This window comes from Nannospalax galili, unplaced genomic scaffold, assembly GCF_000622305.1.
Source record: "Nannospalax galili isolate Female #2095 unplaced genomic scaffold, S.galili_v1.0 scaffold951, whole genome shotgun sequence".
NCBI classification, from domain to species: Eukaryota; Metazoa; Chordata; class Mammalia; order Rodentia; family Spalacidae; genus Nannospalax; species Nannospalax galili.
Window position 1 is genome coordinate 441945 of NW_008329324.1, and position 25382 is coordinate 467326.

Consider the following 25382-nt stretch of genomic DNA (forward strand, 5'->3'; position numbering starts at 1 on the left):
TGCTTTTTTATTTTATTTGTTTTTTTTTGTTTTATTGTATGTATGTAATGTACGTGCATATGCATAAGCATTATCACATGTATGTAGGCACATAGGTGTGTGCATGCCCCTGTGTGAACATGTGGGTGTGCCTGAAGTTGACATTGGAAGTCTTCCTGATCACTTTCCATCTTTTTTAAAAAGTTTTAATATTTATTTCTTTATTTGTGTGCGTGTGTGTATTTATGAGTGTATGTATATATGAGTGTGGGGGGGTAATGTAAGTGTGTATGTGTATGTGAATGTGGTGCACGTGTAGAAGTCAGAGAACAATTTGCAGGAATTGGTTCTCTCTTTCCACCATGGGAGTGCCAGTGATCAAACTCAGGTCATCAGACTTAATGGCAGGTGTCTTTACCCACTGAACCATCTCACTGACCGGTCACACCTTGTTCATTGAGACATAATCTTGCATTTGAACCCAGGGTTCACCATTAATGACCAGTCTGGCTAGTCAAATACTGGTGGCGTTTGCTCCAAGGATCCCATCTCTACTTTTCAAGTGCTGGAATTATAAGCAGGCTGCCACTCTCACCCAGCATTTACGTGGATTTGGGGGATCTGAACTCTGGTCCTCATGTTTGTATAGCAAGCATTTTATCCACTGAACACCTCTCCAGCCCCACAATATTTTTAATGGGCACATTGTAAGTGTGCTATTATGTTGGAGAAAGGGATAACATTTCAAAACACGTATATAAACCTAATAATCAGATTAATTGATGCGCTCATAATCTCTGACAATTAGCATGTCTTTGAGTTGATAACATTCAGGATCTTTTCTACTAGTTGCCTTGAGTTAGCAATTAATTAATTGTTGTCAATCACAGTTGTTCTTCCTGGCTATAGAACTTTTGATGTTATCCCTAGCATTCAAAGGTAGTCTTGCACCCACAAACCATCCTCTCTCCACTTCCCTTCCCAGCACCCTTTCCTGGTCCTGGTAACCAGTAATCTATTCTATACTTCTAGGACATTGATTTTTTAGCTTTCACATATCAGTGAGAATATGTAATATTTGTCTTTCTGTAACTGAATTATATCACTTAACATGATATGCTGTTGTCCCTTCCACATTGCCAATGTCAGGATTTCATTCATACTGTGGCTGAATAATATTCCATTGTATATGCATATGGTCCTTCCTCTATCCATATAGCCATACAGGTTGATTCTTTCTATGCCCTGAGTATTAAGAATACCACACAACTGCAGTGAACATACACACAGATTCCTTTTCCACATATTGTCTTCAATTCCTTTTGCTATATACCCAGGAATAAGATTGTTAGACCATATATAAGTTCCATCTCTATTTGGGAGGAGAACCTCCACACTACTTTCCATAAAGACTGAACTACTGTACATTGTCCCCACCAGTCTCTGAGAATTCCCCTTTCCTTGCATCTTTGACCAACATTTTTTATATTGATAATAACTAGGGTGAGATGATAAATCACTGTGTTTTTGATTTCCATTTCTCTGATGACTGATGATGTTGAATATTTTTTCATATAGTTGTTTGTCACTGGTACATCCTCTTTTAAGACATATTGTCAACCTGACAGGATGGAGAATCACCTTGGAGACAAACCTCTGGGCACATCTGTGAGGGAAATTCTAGATTAGGTTAACTGAGACGGAAAGACCCGCCCTAAATGCAGGTGGCATTATTCCCTGGGCCCAGGTCCTGAACGAATAAAAAGGAGAAAATGAGCCGAGCACCAGCATTCACCTCTCTACTTCCTGACTGTGGCTGCAATGTGACCAGCTCTTCAAGTTCCTGCTGCTGTGCCTTCTTCACCATGACTGACTTCTCTTTAAACTGTGAGCCCAAATAAACCTTTCTTCCTTAAGTAGCTTTGGTCAAATATTTCATCACAGCAACAAGGAAAACAGTGAACACACGTGCCTATCCAATTCATTGCTCATTTAAAGTTGAGTTCCTTACATATCCTGCATATCAGTCCCTTGTTGGATGAATTTCTTGTATATACTATCTTTGGCTCCGTGCATCTTGGGGTAGTTGTTGATTGAGCGCATTTCCTCTCCTTCCTTCTGATCACATCCAAAGATATGACTGTGAGTGCTGGTAGCTGCTCATCTTTGGATGTATTTATGGTATGTGTTATTCAATAGCCACTATATAGGTTAGTGTTGTGGAGATAATTATTAAAATGTTGTTTTCCTCTTTTGCCTCAAAGACCTGAACTTCATCTCAGCCAGTTGGAGGCTTCTATGTCTTTGAACAAGAATAGATGAAAAAACAGAAAGAATTAATGTTCATTGTCTGGCAGTTAAAATATGATTACCCAGGGGCTGGAGAGATGGCTCGATGGTTAAGGACACTGGCTGCTCTTGCAGAAGACACAGGTTCAGCTCCTAACACCCACATGGCAGCTAACAACTGGTCATAACTCCAGTTCCAAGGCATCTAACGTCCTCTTCTGGCCTCTGTGAGCAGGGCATGAATATTGGAGCACTTACATATGTGTAAACAAAACACTCACAAAATAAAAATAAATACAAAAATAGGATTATCCAGTGGGAAAGTAGCCTTGCAAATTAGATTATTGCATTGACATATAAAAATACCTACATCCAGGCCTGAAAGATGGCTCAGTGCATAAAGACCCTTGCCAACAAGCCTGAATCTGAGTTCAGTCCCTGGAACCCACATGATGGAAGAAGGGAACCAACTCCCACAAGTTGTCCTCTGCCTTCCATGTACATGCCATGACACGAGTTCCCTTCCATGTCACACTAATAATAATGAAATAAACAAAATTTTTGAAAAATTATGAATAAGTGCAATTTTATTTTTTATTTTATGTGCATGAGTGTATTACCTGCATGTGTATATAAGTGTACCCATGCCTGCAGAGGTCAGAAGAGGGTATGTGATTCCCCTGGAACTGGAGTTATGGACAGTCAGCCACCATGTGGGTGCTGAGAATTGAACCTGGGTCCTCTGCAAGAGCAGTCAGTGCTCTTAAGCACTCCAGTCCCAAATAAATGTAATTTTTAATATAAAGACTGTCTATATTCCTCACTTTCCTCTGGTATACCTTTCGAGGGGTGGAGTCATGTGAGGGTGGTTCAAGAAAAAAAGTGAAGGGGTAAAAGCCCATATTATTTGTTCCTAGGGAATTCTGGGAAAAAGGAACAGAGCTAGAGATCATCAGAACTGCAAGATATGTATCCTTATTATTTTTTCTTTAGTCTGGAGAGGGAAGTTGGGGGACAATTAATTGGGGAGCATGGAAAGAAGAGAAAGTATTCTTACTTCCATTCTGATCCTGAAAGGAAGCTCCTTCTCAAAAGGCCCAGGATGCACTGAGAAGGCAGCATAACATAAGGGGCTGAGGTAGCACGGATAGAGGTCACAAATCCCTTACTTCCCACGTGATCTAGGCATGGAGCTGGGAGTCATGGGCCTGCCATGAGGGACCTTGTAGCCTGAAGGGATGAGCATGGCTTTCTGGGATAGCAACTGGGATAGCAGAGGATATGGTTGAGTCTGTGTTAGAAGCCAGAAGGAGTTGAGGGGAGAATGACCCAGGTTTTGTCAGTCCCAGTTTCAATATTTGAGACCAGCATGTTGTTCTGTGATTCTTCAGGTAAGGGTTACCATGCCACAGACCAATATATCATAGCTAGCAGACAGGACAGGCACCATCCCTATACATTCCACCCATCTGTCACTCATTCTGGGAGCATATGTAAGCTTCACACTGCTTCTGCCCTATTTCTGCAGATGAATGCCCAAGGCAAACTAGGATGAAGTGCATGTTCTCAAAAACACCAAAGAAATGAGTGCTTTGGAATTTAAAACTTTTCCTAGCCGTGTGGTATTGCACACCTGTAATCTCAGCATTTGGGAGATGGAGACATGGGATTAGGAATTCAAGATCATCCTTGCCTACATAATGAATTTGAAGCCAACCTGGGCTCCAAAACACCCCATCTCAAATAGAATCACAAAACTGTACTGGCAGGAAGGCTCAGCAGTAAAAGTGGCTGCCATACAAGTCTAACAACCTGAATTTGAGCCCCAAGTAGAAGGAGAGAACTGACTCTCAAGGGTTGTCCTCTGACCTCTACATGTGCACCGTGATATGTGTACACCCTCATTCATATGCACATATCATACACATACACAAATAATAAACAAAAAATTTATATTGTTTATATGGCATACACAATTATCCTAGATATAAATATTATAAGTTAAAATATTAAGAGTTGGGGCTGGAGAGATTGCTCAGTGGTTAAGAACACTGGTTGTTCTTGCAGGAGACCCGGGTTTGAATCCCAGCACCCACATGGTAGCTAACACCTGTTGGTAACTCCTGTCCGAAGTGATCGGATGCCCTTTTCTGGCCTGGACTCCATGGGCATTGCATGTACAGGTGCACTTACATACATGCATAATAAATACTAATTTTTTAAAATATCAAGAGTTAAGCATCTACTATTAGCTTTGGCTTTTGAGAAAGCAGATTTTATTGATGCACTGAGAATTAAGCAAAGTGATTTGTTGCTATGCATTAGCTACATATAAATGCCCATCTGTGGATTGTGGCAAGAACTCGGGTGACCATGGAGACTCTCATTTTTCAGCGCTGCTGTGCCCTACTAGACCAACTCTGCTGTTCCCAACCCACCCATCTGTAGCCCTCACTATGTCTCAGGCATTAACTCTGTAGACTCTCAGATATAATGACCACACATATCATGATGAGGAAAAAAAGCCTTTCCCCCCACTGATTCCATTTTTTGTTTTGAGTCAGCATCTCACTATGTAGCCCTGGCTGGCCTGGAACTAGCTATATAGACCAGGCCGTGAACTCACAGAGATCTGCCTGTCTCTGCCTCCCAAGAGCTGAGATTAAAGGCATGTGCCACCATACCCAGCTTTGATTTCATTCTTGAGTTCCCCATCTACTGATGTTAAGGATGTAAGCAACACCATTCCTTTCTATTCCTCAATTGAACCAAATGGGAAGTAGAAAACAGGTTAAACCGTCAAGTGAAGTTCCAACTTTGGAAATCTATGTTTACTTTTTCTTTAACTGGAATTCTATAGTTGGTGGTCACTAGCATCTCCGCTACTCTCCAAGGAACCCAAACTGTGGGAAGTTTCTCTCTTGCACAGATTTAGTACAGACTTAATACTTTCCAACAGTTAAGGCAAGTGGACTTTGAAAGGGAGCTTCTTGTCCATCATTTAGAGATGAACTAGAGGGAAATCAGGGTACCCTGTGAGTCTCTTGCTCCGGTTCCATCTTCTAAATGGATGGATATTTTTATGTTGACCATGCAGAGAGAAGACTGGACTTTAGACAATACTGGGGTGTTAGACTTCACTGAAGAACAAATTAGAACACTTTTTATCAGGCAATGATTGTATCATAATTTTGCCACCAGAAGAAGATCAAGGCAGAGAACCCGGGATTCTGGAGCTGTGGTACAGGAAGTTTGGGGCTGTCCATGAACTCACAATATCTCTGGTTGGATAGTAACATTCTAGAATACAGTGAAGCATCAACTCACCTCTGTGGAATCAACAGCTGCATTCATAATCTCCAGCCAGCCTTTATATGTTGCCTAAAACAGAAGCAGAAAAACAGGGATGCAACTGTAGGCTTGCCATCGACAGACACATGCCATGCAAAAACTTTCCAGGTCCTGTGAGGAGGTGCATATTTGTCAGGACTAAAGGTACACACAAAAGAACAGAAGGAGGGAACTTGAGGATAGATGACTTGCATACCTTCTTTTTCATTCAACCGAGACTAATCATTTAAAAACAAAATAAATTTCTAACTACAGGTTATGAGAGAGGCTATGGCCCAGTTACTGGGAAGAGCCTGGTAAGGTTCTTTCCTGATAACACATGGTTTGTATTACCTGTCCAAGACCTAGCTCCTGTGGCTTGAAAAGGGAACTGTCCACAATGTCATGACCTGCACAGAGGGTCCCTCTGGCAGGCACTCTGAATAACAAAGTAGCACAGGGGGCAAGATGAGCACATCCTTAAAGGGGTATTACTATGTGTGATGGTCAGTCTTCTCTGTCAGTTTGACTGGGTTTGGAATCACCTAGGAGACACATCTGGGCATGTCTGTGAAGGTGTTTGGAGGGGCGGGGGTAACTAAGAAAACTCATTCTAGATGTAGGTGGCACCGTCCCATGGACAAGGAAAATCGCAAACTGACTAGAAAGGGAAAAGTGAGGTGAACAGCAGAATGATCTCTTCCTGTCCACTTCCTGACTGCAGACCCAGTGTGGCCAGTTGCCTTGTGTTCCTGCTGCCTTCGTGACTTCCCCACCACGATGGCCTGTGCACTGAAACCAGGAACCCAAATAAACTTTCCTTAAATTGCTTTAGTCAGGTGTTGTGGTTTAAATGAGAAATGGCCCGTGACTTCCCCACCACGATGGCCTGTGCACTGAAACCAGGAACCCATTAACTTTCCTTAAATTGCTTTAGTCAGGTGTTGTGGTTTAAATGAGAAATGGCCCCACAGAGACTCGTGTATTTGAACACTTGGTCTCCAGATGGTGGCGATGTTTGGGAAGGTTAGGAATCTTTAGGAGGTAGAGCCTTGCTGGGGGAAGTACGTTACTACCAGAGGGTTTTGGGGTTCATAGCCTGGTCCCATGTCCTGTTTCTCTATGCCTCTACTCCTCCCCGTCACCTCCCTATTCCTGCCTCTCTCCTTTCTGTATGTGGATGAAATGTGGTCCTGCTCTGGCCATCATGCCTGCCTGTTGCCATGCTTCCCCACCATGATATGATGGACTGTATTCCCCTCTCCCCTGGAACTGTAAGCTAAAATAAACCCTTTCTTCTCTAACATGCTTTTTAGTAGGGTATTTTATAGCAGCAACAGAAAAGTAACTAATGTATCAGGTATTTTGTCATAGCAATGAGAAAAATAACTAAGTTGGAAATACTCAGTAAAGATCAATTCCCAAAGACACTGGTCCACAACAGGAATAATGAGGACTGAATGCATTATCTTAATGGAGTTACTATATCTTTATTAACCAAGAAATGACTGACCATGTTCACAAGTTTTCTCTTCTCAGAGTGAGGCAAAGGCTGACCGCACTTACCACTTGTAGCAGAGCAAGGTAAGCATTCCCCACGTTGTCAAAGTTGACGCTTGGGGTTTTCCAGGAATAATTGCTAAATTCACATTGGTTTTTGTTTGAAATGATGGTATGATTCATATATTTATTTATATCTGTCCCATTAACACATCTTCCAAACTTTCCAGAAAATAAATATACTCCCAGGATGCAAAATATGAGCCAGAAAATGAGACAGACCAGCAAGACGTTCAGAATGGCAGGTATGGCACTGATGAGAGCATTCACCACCACCTTAGGGAAGCAAGACAGAGGAAAGTAAAGCAGACAGAGGGAACCCAACAAGCTCTCCATCTTCCCAGAGGGGACCTGATATGCATGACTGGACCACTGGATTTTGTCTGGTTTTGCTCTAAACGCCCCTTCCCCACCCAGGGACAAGCATTGCTTTCAGTTCTTATCTCCACCAAGGACAATGGTGGAAGTGTCCTGAAGTGAAGCTGTTAGACACATAGAGGATATGTCTGCCCTAAGATTGTGACAGGCAGCTAGAGCCCACCTTGGCTGTCAAGAGTGAAACCATATAACAGACTTTTCTCTGTTTCCCATAGTCTGGGCACTGAGCTGGGTGGGTAGAACCCCAGTAAAGGCTTAGTGGTTTGAGGAAAGGCCCCAAGACAGTTGGCCTCTCTGTCTTCCCCTGTTAGCTGAATTTCTACCCATCCACCTGGGCACGTACCTTCATTCCTTCAAACTGAGACAGTGCCCGCAGAGGCCTCAGTGCTCGCAGAGTGCGGAAGGACTTCAAGCTCTTTAGATTCAAGAGACTGACAACAGACACCTGTGGGAGAAGATGACTTGGTGAGGAAAGCTGCCTGGCTGCCAGGGCCACAGTGAGGGCTTGAGGGACCACTTTTCTCTTTCATTTTTTAGTGTATATTGTGTATGTGTGTTTGTGTGTGGGCACGTGTGGGGGTACCCAGGTGTGTGCCTGCTTGTGTAGGCCAAAGATAAACTTGAGATGTTTTTCTCAATCACTCTACACCTTATTTTTTGAGACAAGGTCTCTCACTGAACCTGGAGCTCACCAGTTTGACTAGACTGGCTGGCCAATGAGCCTCGGGATCCTCCTGTCTCCACCTCCCCAGAGCTGGGATCACAGCTGTGTGTTGCTGTGCATGGTTTTTTATATGGACATCAGGGATCCAAACTCAGGTCCTAATGCTTGCATTGCAAGCATGTTACTGGCTGAGCCATCTCTCCAGCCCCATTGAGAGCCCTCTATCTAAGATGTAGAGCAAGTCAGATCTTGCTTAGAAGGGCAAAATACAAATGAAGAGAGTCCCCCTTTCTCCTTTCTTGGCAAAGCCACAGTCCATAAAAGTGAGCATGGCGTTCTTATGTCATCCATTCCACAAAAGACAGTACCTGGGAAACAGTACCTGGAATGAGATGGTAAATCAGATTCTGGATGGGGGCAGGAGCATGGGATAAATGGCTAGACAGATTTCATCATAAAGAAGCTTGTTACAGGGGCCAGAGGCATGACTTAGTGGTTAATAGTGATTGTTGCTCTCACAGAGGACCCAAGTTTGGTTCCCAGCACCCACGTCAGGCAGCTCACAACCGCCTGTGACACCAGCTCCAGGGGTTCTGATGCTCTCTTCTGGATTCTGTGGGCACTGCATTCACATGTACAAACTGACCCAGACACACATACACACACACACACACACACATACATAAATAAATAAATAAAAATAAATCTTTTCTTTTTAAAAGAAGCTTGTTGTCACACTGAAAAAATGGACATGGGTGTTAGTGTGGAATCCATATTCAACCTAATAACTTTGATCTTTGTATTGTGATTGTGGGAGACAATGTCTTTGGTGGGAAGTACATGATTGACATGCCAGGGCCTTGATACTTATGATTTAGTCTTAAGCAATTTAGAAAGAAACAGTGAGAAAGAATGACAAGGGGATGATGACATGTCACTAGTTAGAGGAAGAGGAAGAGAGATCCTGAATCCTGCTCCCTGCAGCTTCTCTGTAAATAAAAGAAATAAAAATTTAAATACTTTATTTATTATTATCATTTTTATGTGTATGAGTGTATTGCCTGCACGTGTGTAAGTGCACCCGTGTTGTGCAATGCCCACAGAGGTCAGAAGAAGGTGTTGGATTCCCCAGGAACTGGAGTTATGGATGGTTGTTAGCCACCATGTGGGTGCTGGGAATTGAACCCCGGTCCTCTACAAGAGTAGTCAGTGCTCTTAACAGCTGAGCCATCTCTCCAGCCCCAGAAACAAGAATTTAAAGTTGGATATGGTGGTGCATACCTTTAATCCCAGCACTCAGGAGGAAGAAGCAGGCAGAGCTCTATGAGTTCGAGGTAAGCCTGGTCTACATAGAGTGTTCCAGGCCAGCCAGACCTACATAAAAACCATGCCTCGAAAAATAAATAAATAAATAAATAAGAAAAAGGTAAATTTGTGGGTATCTTTCCTTATTCTTTGGCTCCATTTGGATTGGAGATGTAACTCAGTTGTTAGAGTGCTCACCTAGCATACATAAACCCCAGTTCTACATAAAACCAGGCGTGGTGGCACATTCCTACAATCCCAGCACTCAGGAAGTGGAGGCTGGAGGATGAAGTTCAAGGTCCTCATTGACTGTATAGAAAGTTTGAGAGCAGCCTGGGATACGTGAGACCACCCTATGGTCCTTTTTGGGAAATAAAGTGTTTGTCTTTCCCAAATGCTTCTCCCTAGTAGAGAACAGAGGGTTGGAAAGCTGCTGAGTGAACTGTGTGGAAGCTTAATGTTATGCTGAGATGAAGCTGAAGACCATGGCTTATAGCCCTTTAATCACTCTTGATAGTCTTTGAGTCTTCGGAAGTTTGTCTGGGGAGAGGACTTGTTCAGCCTGCCAGGAAGAGTTATGAGGTTGCTGATAAGCCTCATACCAGAAGTCACTGATACCCCAAAACATTGCCACTTTCCTAGTAACATACTTACAAATTAAGAAAAACTGAGTGAATGTGGCAGATCATAAGATAAAAATTTGCAATCAACTTGAAAATGTTTTTATTTCAGGCTGGGGAGATGCTCAGTAGAGTGCTTGCCTCCCAAGCATGAGCATCTGAGTTCAGATCTCCAGAACCCACATAAAAAGCCAGGTGTGAGGGGTACACGCCTGCAGCCCCAGTGATATGAGCTGAGATGGAAGGTAGACAACAGGCTTTCTGGCCACCATGTGCATTCCATGCACATGGTACACATACATACAGGCACACAAACACTGATACACATAAAATAAAAATAAAATTTTTAAAAAGACTGTACTTGTCTGAAGTTGAGCGTGGTGGTGGACACCCATAATCATGCCAGCACTTGGGAGGTAGAGGCAAGAGGATCGGGGTTTCAGGGTCATCCTTAGCTACATAGTGCATTTGAAGCCAGCCTGGGATACATGAGACCTTGTCTCCAAAAAGAAGCAGACAAATAAAGCTTATACTTGTCTCCTTTGAACAGTTTTCAAGTTTTCCTCATTTTCTAGTCTTTGCAATAATTTGAACAATGTTGGGGATATCTGCTCCTTGCCTGTAAAACCATCTGAGCCTGGTGATATTTTTGACAGTGTGGCCTTAAGCTACTACTTTGATATTTTTAGGGATTATTGCTAGAGTCATAGTATCTATTTTGAGTTTGCTCAGTTTAAGCTATTTATAATTTTCATGTTTGTTGTGTGGGTATGTATGTCTTCAGGTGTATGTGCACATGTATACATGTGTGTGGAGACCAGAAGTCAATGTCAAGTGTTTTCTTCAATTGCTTTCCACCTGATTTTTTTTTAAATAAAGTATCTCATTGAATCTGGAACTCACTAATCTGGCTAGACTGGCTGGCCAGTGGTCCCCCCCGGATCCTCCTGTCTCCACCGCTCCAATGCTGGGATGATAGGAATGGACCACTGCCCCTGGCTTTTTCATGTGCGTGTTGGGTCTCCATGTATGTGTGGCAAACACTGAACCACTGATGCCAACTGAACCATCTCTCCAATCTCCCACCTGCTTTCTTAGATCAAAAGAAATTCTATAGAATGGTAGAATATACATGTTAAGAATCCTGGGCTCTCTGGAGTAGGACTTACTAGGTTTGAATCTCATCTCTATCATTTCTTGCTGGGCAGTCTTGAATGTGTTTCTCAGCCTTTCTGTCTTATTTTCTTCCTCTGAATACAGGGAAAATAAAATACCTACCACAAAGAGTGGCTATAACAACTAAAGGAAAGCACACATGGAGCTTATAGCAGAGGATGTGGTCATCATATGAAGCTTTTTCCTCCAGACAGAACATGATGCCCTCTTGGGCTTTGCCCCTGATAGCCATGGGAATTGAAGCAAGACAATTTAGGGCTATGTAGGTCTATGGCAGTAGAAATGGACATGTATATGCACGCATGTACACCAGTCATGGAAAAAGAGAACTGGAAAACAGGAAGGAGAAGGGAGCACAGAGGATGTTCAGTTTCCCTAGATGTGCATCAGACAAAAGCTGGGCTCCTGGAGAGAGGTAGGTGGGTGCCACTGTGAAGGTTGGGGTGGTGAGCAGATGAACTGCATGAAGGCAGGACAAAGGCTGCACTGCAGGTGGATGAGTGATGACGAGATGTAAGTACTGAGGATGCACTAATGAGAGAAATATGTGGGAGAGGCACTGATCTGAAGACCATAGGAAAAGCAGCCCCCTTGTGCCCCTTCTCCCATGTGCTGTCCCAACCTAAATAGAACACAGAGACAGTCAACTTACAATTACAATGAAGAAATCAAGCCAGCACCAGGCACTGGTGAAATACTTCCTAAATCCGAAGGCCACCCATTTCAGAATCATCTCCAGAATGAAAATGAAGGTGAAAATGTTGTCAGTACAGTTTAGTAAGTTTTTGATATGAGTCCGACTAGGAAGATAAACATCTTCAAATATCTGGAAGGAAAAAGTATAACCATAAGCCAGGCTGAATATTTGCAAAGAACACCCTACTGACTTTTAAATTTTATGTGCATAAAAACTAGTTTGTGTCTTGGTGATGAAGTTTTGCTCAAAGGGTATTAAGGCTGAACTTTTCCAATGGAATCAATTCCTGAATTAAATGAAAATGGAAAAGTCCTCTTTCTATACATGTTATCTCAAAGGTTCCATAGCCTCGCCTCATTAGCCTCCTCTGATGGCTAATATTGTCAACCTGACAGCCTCTAGAATCACCTAGGAGACAAACCTGTGGGCATGTTTTTGAGAGAATTTCTAGATTAGGTTGACTGATGTGGGAAGACCTTCCCTAACTGTGGGTCACACCATTCCATGGATTTGGGTCCTGGGACTGAATAAAAAAGAGAAAGCAAGCTGAGCAGCAGTGTCCATCTCCCTCTGCTTCCTGACTGTGGATACAATGTGACCAGCCACCTCATCTTCCTGTCATCATGATTCCCCTGCCATGACAGACTACACCTCAAACTGTGAACCAAAGTAAACTTCCTCCCTGTCATGGTTAGGTTTTTTTAGGGTCTCCCTGTAGCCTCAGCTGGCCTGGAACTCACTATGTAGACTAGGCTGGCCTCTGCCTCCCAAGTGCTGGGCCACCATGCCCAGCTAATGGTTAGTTTTAATTGTCAACTTGACACATTCTACAATCACCTGGGAAGAGAGTTTCAGTAAAGGATTGTCTAGATCAGGCTGCTCTGTGGGCATGTCTCTGGAGGATTGTCTTGATTATATTAATTGGTATGGGAAAACCCAATCCACGATGGGTGGCACCATTCCCTCTGCAGGGGATCCTGGACTGTGTAAGTGGCTACGGAGGGAAAACGACTCAGTTATCTTCAGCTTTGCTGGGACTCACACCACACCCTAACCTGGGAAAGCCATGAACATAAAGCAGCATCTCCTTGTCCCTTAAGGAGTCATGAGTGATGGAAGCACCAGCAGGGCTGGTTACACCCTGATCTGGTCTCTGTAGCCCTTTCTCCTAATAGCTTGTCTTAGAAAGCAATAGGTGATCTTTAGGAAGAAGAGTAGGAACTTCCTGGAGGAGGAAGTCCATAGGGTACAATGGGAGTGTCTAGGAACCTTCCAGAATGAGGACCAGACAGGCAGGCCAAGTGCAAGGGCTAGACATTAGCTTTCAAATGTTGATCTGAGTCAGCCTCGCCCCGCAGCATCGTTGGCTTGGGAATTTTCCAGTTGGAATATGACTATAGAAGTTGTGTGAAACGCTAAAACTCTACTCACTAAGGAGACCACCAGTAAAGACGCCACTTCTGTGTGGTCTCTCCATATTCACATGATGCAGTGCCCCCTAACTTCCCCCAAGAGCATAATTTACCAGTGCCCCACTGCTCAGCAGGATCACAAAGATGATGAAGCTCTCAAACCAGCTGTGCTTCACGATTTGGTAACAGGTTTTCCGCAAATTCCACCAAATGGCCCAGGGGGACTTTTTCCTGTCCCACTTTTGGCAGAGAAAGCGACAACTGATGCCTGAAAGGAAGCATCAGTAGTGTCAGTGTCTATGGTAAATTGCAGTAGTGGCCCAGCTCCCTACCTTCATCATGTCCCTTGCCTATGAACTACAGCTTCTCTCATTAAAGAGGTGGTTTCTTTCCAGACCATTGAGTCTCAGCTATGTGACTTGCTTTGGGCAAAAGGATAGAGCAGAAGTCACAGTGTGCCAGGACTGAGCCTTGCCTGCTTCCTCTTGCCCTCTTGTACCATCTCTTTAAGGAAGGTGTCTGTAGGCTAGTCTATTGGTTCTGGGAGAAAAGTGAACCACGTGGAGCAGAGCCAAGTTATATAGTTGAGCACAGGCTAGATCCACTGATCCCACTAACATGAGCAACACTCTCCAACTTCAGCAGAGACACTCAGCCCAGATCAGCTGAATCAGGCGAGAGTCTGTTCACCACTGTATGTCACCAAGGATTTGTGGCTGTCAACTATGCAATTATTTTTGGGTATGGGGGGATATGTATAATGTGTAGGGTCCATAATGTCCAAAGGGCTTCAAGAAATGAGGCAAGGGGCTAGCAAAATGGCTCATCAGATGAGGGCACCTGGCTTCAGCCTGACCATCTGAGTTCAGTCCCTAGAACATTGTGGAATGAGAGAACCTTTGCCCCCCACATGCATGCCATGGCACATGCGGGCCACCCTCAACACACACACACACACACACACACACACACACACACACACACCCCACACACCAAATAAATAAATGTAAATTATTCTAAAGATGAAGTGAGGTAAGGCTTTCTAAAGGTTTTATGGACCACTTAAGCCACACGGGAAGGAATTTGATCAATCAGCAAGAGGTTTACCAATAGCTAAGCCTTAGTTCTCAACATGTGCAGCCTTTAGCATGACCACATCACCTTCATGCCTTATCTCCTCTTGATCTATTTTGACAATAAATGTACCAGGGACTCTACAAAGTGGCCAACATGTTGGCCCAATAGCTCTCCAGCAAAGCTTCTTAGAGTAAACGTTCACTCTGTTGGGCTACATGAATGGAGCCTACTTAAATTAAGAATTTCCTGAAATTCTTTCTACCAGAATCTGATAATCCAGAATTCCCTAAATACTCTCTCTTTGCTTTTGTCTCTAGTAGAAACAGAAAGACGGTATCCACCCAAACCGTGAAACTACAAAGAACACAAATCCCATTCAAAGGCTCCTAGAGTCTATGTGAGAATATGCACTTACCTTTAGGCAAGCATCTCTCTGGCTGCTTCTTTTGTGGGACCGTTCTCTGTAAATGCCTGAAGATGTCCTGCAGGTCAATCGTGCTGCATTCTGAGAGCACACTTGCAGCATCAGACTTCTGCACATCAGAACAGAGGACAGGCAAAGGCAAACACCCAGGCAGTCACTGTAGCATTGTATAATTCCACTGTATAATTGTGTGATTCATTTGGGATAAAACCAACTAGGCAAAGACTTGTCGATGTGAGGGCTGTTAATAATGCACTCCGGTTGTAAGTTCTAAGTTCTCTGTCTGGCTCACTTCAGGAGATAATGTGCTTGCCTTCCCAGCAATGGAGCAGCAAGGTATATGTGGACACAGTACTCAACCCTTCCCTCCCTACAATCATAACCCAATAGGCTGCCTAACCCCAATTAGGGGGACAGACGATAAGAACTCTGTTCTACCGAGTCTATAATTTTTAACTACTACAACTCATGGGAATAATGGTCCTAGAACAGTGGCACTGTCTGATTTGACCTTGCAGGAGACATTCTAGCAATGTCGAGAGACATTTTTAAATTAATATTTGAGTGTGTGTATATGTTTTCATGTCTGTGTATTCCAGTGTATGCAGGTGAACATGTGTGTGCATGTGGAGCCCAGAGCACAGTCTCGGGTGTCATTCCTCAGGATCCATCCATCTTGTTTTTTGAGACAGAGTCTCTCGTTGGTCCAGAGCTCACTAAGTAGGCTAGGCTGGCTGCTACTGAGCCTTGGGGATCTTCCTGTCTTTGGCTTCCTAGTGCTGGAATTAAAAGTGCAGGCCACCATGCCCAGCTTCTTCATATGGGCTCTGGGGATTGAACTCAGAGTACTTGTACTTGCAAGGCAGGAAATTTACAAACTGAGCCATCTCTCCAACACTAGAGACATTTTTAAAGATCACAGTTAATGGGATACAGTCATAGTTTACTTTGGTTGTCAACTTGACACACCTGGAAAGGGGGAACCTCACTTGGGGAATTTCCTCTATTGGATTGGCCTGTAAGCGTGTCTGAGAGGCATTTTTTTTATTGTTGAGTGGTGTGGGAGGGCCCAGTCTATTGTGAGTGGTGCGACCCCTGGGCAGGTGGTCCTAGGTTATATAAGAAAGCAGGCTGAGCACAGGCCAAAGGAACAAGCCAGTAAGCAGCAATCCTCAGTGGTCTCTGCCTAAGCTCATCTCCACATTCCTGCCTTGAGTTCCTCCCCTGACTTCCCTCAGTGTTTGACTGTGACCTGAGAATTGTAAGATGAAATAAATCCTTTGCTTACAAAGTTGGCTTTGGGTAGAGTGTTCTGTCATAGAAGTAGAAGACAACTTAGGATAAATACTACTAGTATCTAGTGGGTAGAGGCCAAGGATGCTACTAAGCACCCTATAAATCAAAGGAAAACCCACCACAACAATGAACTGTTTTGCCCCAAATGTCAGCATACCAAAACTGGGACACCATGACCTTTGTTTAAAATTCAACCTTGGCAATTGTTTCTCCATTGATTCTGGTATTGTCCCACAATGGCTATTCTGGAGAAGCTGTGTGGATGAGTCACGTGCTCCTTCTGACCATACCCTGGGAATATTACCTTTCTGAAACTCTGTATGGTTAAATAGGTGTCATCATCAGAAAACACATCAATTTCCACACCTTGATCATCTGGGCTGGTGGGCGCCTTGGTCTCTTGATGGAGGTCACAGACCTGACACATAGAAGCCCAGAGTGGAATTAATAATCCCCTCTGCACGACTCACTTGAGATGAAACAAGTTTGAATTTGGTTTCCCCATTTGTTGTGAGACTATTCTGTGATATTGCTTTTTTGTTAAACATTGCTCCTGGAAAAACTCAACATGAAATTATTCTGGGAAAACATTAAACAGAACAGAGATTGAAACCGCAAAGTTACAAAATCAAGAAAGTGTGGTTCTGATATAAGACTTACCAGGTAAGTCGGGCACCATGGTGCACATCTTTAATCCTGGCACTCAGGAGGCAGAGGGAGGCAGGTCTCTGTGAGACTGAGGCCAGCCTGGTCTATATAGCGAGTTCCAGGCCAGCTGAGGCTACAGGGAGACCCTATCTCAAAAAAACAAAACAAAACAAAATAAGACTCATCAGATAATGCAGAGGTGAAATGTATCTGAGGTGTGTGTGTGTGTGTGTGTGTGTGTGTGTGTGTGTGTGTTCAACATTAGGAGTTTTCCTGAATCAGTCTCTACCTATTTTTGAGACAGGGTCTCTCACTGAACCTAGAGCTCACCACTTGGCTAGACTGGTCAGCCTGCAAGTTGCAGGGATCTGCCTGTCTCTGTCTCCCTGGCGCTGGGATTACGTGTACATAGTACCATGCCTGTTTTTGGTTTTGTTTTATTTTTACATGGGTACTGAGGATCCTTTACATGGGTGCTTAAGTTCTCATGCTTGTGCTGCAAGCACTTTACCAATCCAGCCATCTCTCCAGTCCCAATCTGGGGACTTAATATATTTTAAATTGTGTCATTTCAATCAATAGCTAAATAACAAATTAATAAATGGCACTGGTATGCATTAGCATACTGCAGCAAAGTTAAATTCACAACTATCTGATATAAACAGAAATGAGTAAGAAGATTAGAAGAAAACATTGGAAAATAGTTTTTTGTTTGTTTGTTTTGTCTTTTTGAGATAGGGTCTCCCTATAGCCCCAGCTGTCCTGGAACTCAGTATGTAGACCAGGCTGGCCTCGAACTCACAGAGATCTACCTGCCTCTGCCTCCCAAGTGCTAGGATTAAAGGCACGCACAGTTTTTTTTATCCTTTGTAATACAGAGGGTTTCCTTAGCGATAGAGCATGATGGCAGGTGTTAATTGTCATTTTGACAGATTCTAGGCTCACCTGGGAGATGGGCTTCTGGCATGCCTTTAGGGGAATTACCTTGATTGCATCAATGAGAAGAGAAGACCTGTACACTGTGGGTGGCACCATTCCCTGGTTGGGCTCCTGGACTGTGTAAGTGAAGAAAGGGAGCTGAGCAGCAGCATGCCTTCATCCCTCTGTTTCTAGATTGTGAACATGACGTGACCAGTTGCTTCAAGCTCCTGCTCCCTTGACTTCCCTACCGTAGTGAACTGTGCCTTGAACTGTGAGCTAAAATAAACCCTTTGTCCCTTAAGTGCTTTTGTCAGAATATTTTATTACAGCAACAGGCAAAGAAACGAAGACATATAGAAACAAAAAAGTATAAAGGGTGCTGGAGAGATGGCTCAGTGGTTAACAGCACTGGCTGCTCTTGCAGAGGACCCAGATTTGATTCCCAGCACCCACCTGGCAGCTAACAACCATCTGTAACTCCAGTTCCAGGGAAATCCAAAGCCCTTTTCTGACCTCTGTGGGCATTGCACGACACAGGTGCACTCACATACACACAGGCAATACACTCATACACATAAAATAAAAATAATAAGTAAAATATTTAAAAAAAATAAATATAAAGGAAAATACAAAAATATACCATTACATAAAGTTTGGTGTGCTGATTTGCAGGGATATTTAAAAAGGTTGTGTGAAGTCACATCTTAAGTGAAAGTTTTACCCCAATGTCTGTTAGTGTTTCTGCAAGTCTGACATTCTTAAAAACACCTATTCACTTTGATCACGTTTAATAATATGGATATGCACACAAATAGACACATATGCCTACATGTACAAAAAAGGTAAATATATCAATGGACCAGGCAAAGGACAGAAATATAAAATAGTGACAATTTAAAGAAGATATTGTGTAACGGGGCCTAAAAGTGCCTACGTAAGGGAGAAAACAGAGCTATAATTGAGGTTGAATCAGTGGGCAGGGTAAAAGTTTTGCACTTAGGAAAGGTTTTTATTTTAAAAGACGTGCTAAGTGCATAATTATGATTATAATTATAGAAAGTGCATACCCAAGAGACAGGAGGAAGTACAGCCTTAGAATCAGGACCCAACAAAAATACCCCCTGAATCACTGACCAGATCTGCAAGCTGTCTGCTGTCACTGTTAGGCAGAAACTCCCAGGGGAAGACAGTTGTGAAATAGAGCGCTTGGAAAGATCTACTAGCGAAACTCACAGAACCTGGACTGCAAAGGGCATGATATAGCCTTCCAGTAAAGGTGGACTTTCAAACTAACATCCCCAAATACAAGAGAAAAAAAAACCAAAATCAGTAGCCTCTCCTTGAATTAAAATGTGGGAAGAAAATGCATTTGAGAAAACATGAAAGTGATATAATAATCCTAAAGTACCCTTAAATTAAAAAGTTTAGGATTTAATGAAGTAAAGATCTAGAGGGTTTCACTTGGATGACATGCTGGATGACATGAGGAACTTTGTGAACCTTCCCCTCAGAAAAATAGGCATAAGTGTTTAAAAAGAAAAAAAAAAACTTCTTAAAAAAAAAAAACATTTAAAGTATCTGGAAATTTTCCCAAGGGCAACAAGTAGTGAAACATGAGTTCAGGAAAATACAGTAACAGTACCAGAGCCTTGACCACACAACCCTAGGTGACACACTGCCTCCTAGGTAATCAGTACCATGACAAGTCTAAGCAGTTATCCACCCCAGAGCTAAACTGGTGTGGCTTCCTGCATTCTAGAGTGTAGAGCATTGGCTGAGCTGAGACCTCCTGTCCTACAATCTAGTCTCCAACCTTTCTAGGACTGGACTAGCCTCCTAGACTCTGAGTTGCTGGACATCCCTCTCTCCAGGGAGTAGAGTCATCACTGGTCTGCTCCCTAACCCCCATAGCCTAAGAGGCAATTGTTCTCTGCCAGCAGTGCCCTTGCGGCGGCCACTTGGCCTCACAGAGACTGGGATGCTGCAGTGTTTCATTCTCCCAGGGTTCAGTTACACTGGTAAGACAAATGAAAGATCATTATAAGTGAAAAGACAATCCATCTTCATGGATAAGAAGAGTTGAAATTGTCAAGATACCAGACACTTAAAAATTCATCTATAAATTCAATGCAACTTTAATTTTTTTCTTTTTTTGGTCTTTTTGAGACAGGGTCTCCCTGTAGCCCCAGCTGTCCTGGAACTCACTATGTAGACCAGGCTGGACTTGAATTCACAGAGATCTGCCTGCCTTGCCTCAACTTTAATTTAAAAGACCCAGTGGATTTGAACGAGCTGATTCTAAAGTTGACATGCATGGATAAATGTCCCAGACTAACCAACACAAGTTGAAGGACTGATAGTACTTAACTTCAAGCTCTATCAGGAAGTTAGAGTAATCAAAGAAACACAGTAGTATAGTATTGGCAAAAGAATACACAAATAGATACATTGGGCAGAATAGAGGCCAGAAATAGAGCTACATAGTCAACTGATCTTTGACAAAGGAGCAAAGACAATGGAGAAAATATAGTCTTTTTTTAAAAAATGATACTAGAATAGTTGAATATCCACATTAAAAAATCATCTAAAAAAATATTTACTTTCCTCAAAAATTGACACAAAACACACCAGATATAAATGTGATGTAATGAATCCCAGATGACCTTGCTGTGTGTGTGCACGTGTGTGAGTGTGGGTGCATGTATATTCATGTGGAAGTCAGAGGGCAACATCAGGTGTTTTCCGTGATCATTTTGCGCAGTGTTTTTTGAGACAGAGTCTCTCATCAATTTGACTGACTGGACAATGATCCCAGGGATCTGTGTGACTGGCTCTTGAGTGGACACTGGGGATCTGAACTTTGGTTCTCATGCTTGTGTGGCAATCAATTCACCAGCTGATCTATCTCCCCAGCTCCCATAGATGACCTTGATTTTGATGATGATTTTCTCCATACAATCCATGAAAGAAGCAGGGAATAAGAGAAATTTCAGATAGACCCTGTCAAGGTAAATGACAAGGTGTAACTGAGAAAAGCTTGACATAAGACATATTTCATATTACACTGTTATTCAAAATATAGGGACAACTTTTAAAGCCCAACAATAAGAAAAAACTCAATTAAAAATAAGCCAACATCATTAAAAAGACACTTCACTGTAGAGGTATAGAAATGCCATACACCATATACCACTGGAGAAAAAACACAATAATGAGATGCCATTGATGCCTATTAGAATGGCCAAATCTGACATACTGAACATCAAAATGCAAGGGTATGAAACAACGGGAATTTTCATGCACTGTCAGTGAAAGTGAAAATTATATAGTCAACTTGGGGAACAATTTGGCATTTTCTTTTGTTCATGTATGTGTGTGTGTGTGTGTGCATGTGTGTGTGTGTGTGTGTGTATGTACAGGTATGTGATATGCATGTGGAAGCTACAGGGCAGCCTTGGCTATCATTCCTTGGGAGTCATCTACCTTATTTTTTGAGACAGGGCCTTTCATTGGTGCCTGGAGCTTGTAGATTATGCTAAACTGACTGGCCAACAAACCCCAGGGAGCCATCTGTCTCCACATTCCTAGTGCTGGATTACAAACACACTCCATCACACCTGGATTTTTATGTGGGTTGAGGATCAGAGTAGGGGCCTCCTGCTTGTGCAACAAGCACTTTAGAAAAGGAGCTATCCCCCTGATCCCAGTATTGCAATTTCTTACAAAAATATTCATACAATATGACCCAGCAATCGTGCACCTTGGAATTCACCCCCAAGGAGGTAAACACTTGTTAACATAAAAACCTGAAGATGGATGTATAATGTAACTTTATTCATAATTGTCAAAAATTTGGAGCAATCAAGATGTTCTTCAGTAGGTAAAGGGTTAAATAAACTGCTATCAATAGAACAATACAAAGCCTGGATCTAGATTCATATAAGTATAGTCAACTGCTCTAGACAATAGACCAGTTTTGATACATTTAGACAACAAAATACTATCCAATGGTAAAAATATGAGCTATTGAGCATGAAAAGACATGGAGGAAACTCAAATGCACAATATAAAGTGAAAAAAGACAATATGAAAGTGTCACACACTACATGCTTCCAATTACACATAACAATCTGAAAAAGATTAAACTATAGAAAGACTAAAGAGAACAATGATATCCAGAGACTAGAGGAGAGGGGTGAGTAGAAGGAGCACAGGCATGTAGGGCAAGCAGACCATTTTGAATGATATTATAATAGTGGACATCTGTCATATGCTTGTCTAAACCTAGAGACAGTAGGATACCAAGGGCAAACCTTAATGTAAACTACAGACTTTGGAAGATGATGTGTGAAGGTAAAGTAGTCTGTCGATGTAAAGGATGTGCCACTGTGGTGGTGGTAGAAGTAGCAGCAGAGGCTATGTATGCATGGGGTCTGCAGTATATGGAAACTATACATAAATTCCACTCCGTTTTTAACTGTCTCAAAAATAATCTATGTTAAAGCAAAAACAACTTTCCATAAAAATGTTTAGAATCAAATGACTTCACTGATCATTCCTACCGAACATTTAAAGAAAATTCAATATCAAGAATTGCATGAATATTTGTAAAAGAGTAGGATGAATACTTAACTCATTCTACAGGACTAATACTACCCTGATATCCATGCCAGTAATATCACAAGAAAGTAAAGGATCTCTTGTGAACATAAAAGCAAACGCCCTCACAAATGCAAACTGAATTTCAGCAGAATATGGAAAGGATTATTTACCTTGATTAAATCGGATTTATCCCTTGAATGCAAGGTGGATTTGATGGTTACACACCGATAGAATAAAGAAAGAAAATGCATGCTCATACATGTACACAAGAAAACGTTATCTGAAAAAATTCAATACATGATGACACACTTAGCAAACTAAGAATGGGGTGAAATTTATGGAAATTGATAAGGGGTTTGTGAAAAAATCTACAGTTAATGTTATATTTTATGGTTAAAGATTGACTATTCCTTCAGTAAGGTCAGGACAAAACCAGGAATGACTGGATTGCTTTCTCAGATCCAGTGTCCAGAGTATTGGAGAACAGTTTGGTGTGGAAACCCCCCCACGTCTAGTGTCAAAGTGTTGCATGAGTGGAGGAGTTGTACTTTCCCAGAGTAAATCAGTAAGGGAGGCGAAATGCTATATTACAAATTAATTCAAAATAAAACAGGAAAGGAAGGTAAAAGAGCAAAGATTGGATGAAACAACATCAAACATTTCAACGACTGTATTAAATGTAAATAACCCAAGCACTCCAATTAAAAGGCAAAGATAATCAGAGTGTGTAAAAGGCAAAACTTTCTGCACTCGCTAAGTGTGGGCCTAAATAAAATGACTATTCTTTCAAATGAGGGTAGGTAAAAATGAATTTAGAGGGTAAGCCTAACAAACACAATTTTAACCAAGTGATCAGTGCTAACATTGCTGGTAAAGTATGTACTCTTGGCATAATATAGTAAAAGGACAATTTACGTCTGTGAAATCCTTTTCTCAAAGCTCTTAACCCAAATCAAATCATAAGATAAAATTAAGACAAATCTTAATTGAGATGCATTCTACAAAACACTTGGCCATTACTAGTTTAAAATATAAGGTCACTAAAAACCATGAAAGTAGGCTGTCGAGATAGCTCAGCAGGTAAAGGCACTTGCTGCAAAAGTCTGACAACCTGAGTTCAATCCTCAGAACTCCTGTGAAGGTGGAAGAAGAGAACTGACTCCACAAAGTTGACCTCTGCTTTCCACACATGTTCTGTGACATATGCATGCCCCAACACACATATCATACACACACATACACATACAAACATACACAAACCACAATAATAAATCAATATTTTAAAAAAAACAACAAAGAAAACCTGAAAAACTCTCTCAGCCAAGAGAAACCTAAGAAGACACAAAAAGTGAATGTGATGTGGAATCTGGATAAATTCACGGGGAAATGGAAATTAGATACAAAGTAATAAATATGAATCACCTGTGGGCTTTAGTTAATAATGTTTTGTACCAGTTCACTAAGTGTGAGAGGTATACTGTGCTATGGTCCAGCATTCATAATTTGGGTACATGGGAACTCAGTACTATCTTCACAATATTCCTATAAATCTAAAGCTATTCTAAAATAAAAAACCATCTGTAATAAAAACAAATCAAGATTTAACAATGTCTATAATAAATGCATTTAAAATATATAGAAGGTGGATGAAGGGGTACCCCAATTGCCTCACCCTGCATCCCTGTTCAGCATGGAAGAAGCCAGAGCGTTCTGCGTCCTGATTCCCTATCAACAATATAGGTAACCTCTTTAGGGGATGGTGTGATAAGAACAAGAGGTAATAATTGGCTAGGCAGAGTGAAAAAGACCCCAAAGAAAAGTAGCCAGTTTCTTGGTTAAAAATCAAAATGCCCTTGGGCCTCTTAGCAACATACTCTGTCCCAAAGGCCAAAAAAATGTCAAAAGTATTTGGGAGCACTTATATAGTCCCTAAAAGATTTTAGGGTTACCTCTTCAGAAGGGGAACTGTTAGAGTAGCAAAAAGCCCCAAAAAGAGAGAGAGAGAGAGAAAGAAAGAAAGAAGGAAAGAAAGAAAGAGAAAGTACTTGAAGTTGTTCAAGAAAAAGTGATGGGGAGCTATGGGAGGAGTTGGAGGGGAGGGAGTGGGTGTCCATTTGATCAAAACACCTTATATGCATGTACGAAATTCTCAATAAATCTTTTTTTAAAGTTAAAAAAATTAAAAGTGGATAAAATGCAGCATGCAGAGTAAACATAAGAAAATTGGAAGCCAAGCGTGGAGGCACATGCCTGTAATCTGAGCACTCAGGAGGCTGAGGCAGGAGGATTTCCTGGAGCTAAAGGCCAGCTTAGGTTATACAGTGAGTACCAGACTAGTCAGTGCTGCATAACAAGACTCTGTCTTAAACAAATTTTTTTAAAAATGAAACAAAATTTAAGTGCACACAGAAATATCTCTTATCAGAGATAACAGGGAACATTTCATAAGGCTAAGAATGGATTTATCAAGAATGACTATATACCTAAGTATCTTATATCAGCTTCAAAATACATTAAGTAAAAGTTTAACAGGACTATATGTAGGAATAAACAATTTCACAATTAAAGTCAAAATTTACAACACTTATCTACATAACTGAAGGAAACAGAAAACCAATAAGAATACAGAAAGAAGGCTTGGACAACACTAACAACCAACCTGACCTAATGGATGTGAACACAATACTCCACCCGACCATTCTTTTCAGGCACACGGGCTTTTTAATCGCACACTGAACATTCATCAAACAAAAGTATAGGCTAGAACATAGGCAACAAGATGTTTTGAAATCATAAGTCATGTTTAAATCAATTTGAAATGATCTAAGGCTCACAGAATATTCTCATTAACCACAAAAAGTTAAAACTTCAATAAATAACAAAAAGACACCAGGAAAATCCCTGATTATTTGAAAGTTGAACAGTCTTATAAATAACCAGTGGGAAAGGGCAGAAATCACAGGAAATTTTAGATAATTTTTCAGCTAAATGAAAAAAAAATTAC

The 25382-nt window shown here is 41.8% G+C and overlaps 1 protein-coding gene across 1 annotated transcript in view; it reads right to left on the reverse strand.

Annotated features, from left to right (window-relative positions):
* The window catches only part of Scn11a (sodium voltage-gated channel alpha subunit 11), a 103761-nt gene that overhangs the window by 14424 nt on the left and 63955 nt on the right, over positions 1-25382 (reverse strand). Inside the window, exons 16-22 of the mRNA XM_008836336.1 lie at positions 16512-16625; positions 14903-15020; positions 13524-13678; positions 11954-12127; positions 7880-7981; positions 7165-7434; positions 5596-5649 (exon numbers count right to left, since the gene is read on the reverse strand). Of these exons, the coding sequence (XP_008834558.1) occupies positions 5596-5649; positions 7165-7434; positions 7880-7981; positions 11954-12127; positions 13524-13678; positions 14903-15020; positions 16512-16625 (987 nt within the window). The remainder of the gene's footprint in view (positions 1-5595; positions 5650-7164; positions 7435-7879; positions 7982-11953; positions 12128-13523; positions 13679-14902; positions 15021-16511; positions 16626-25382) is intronic.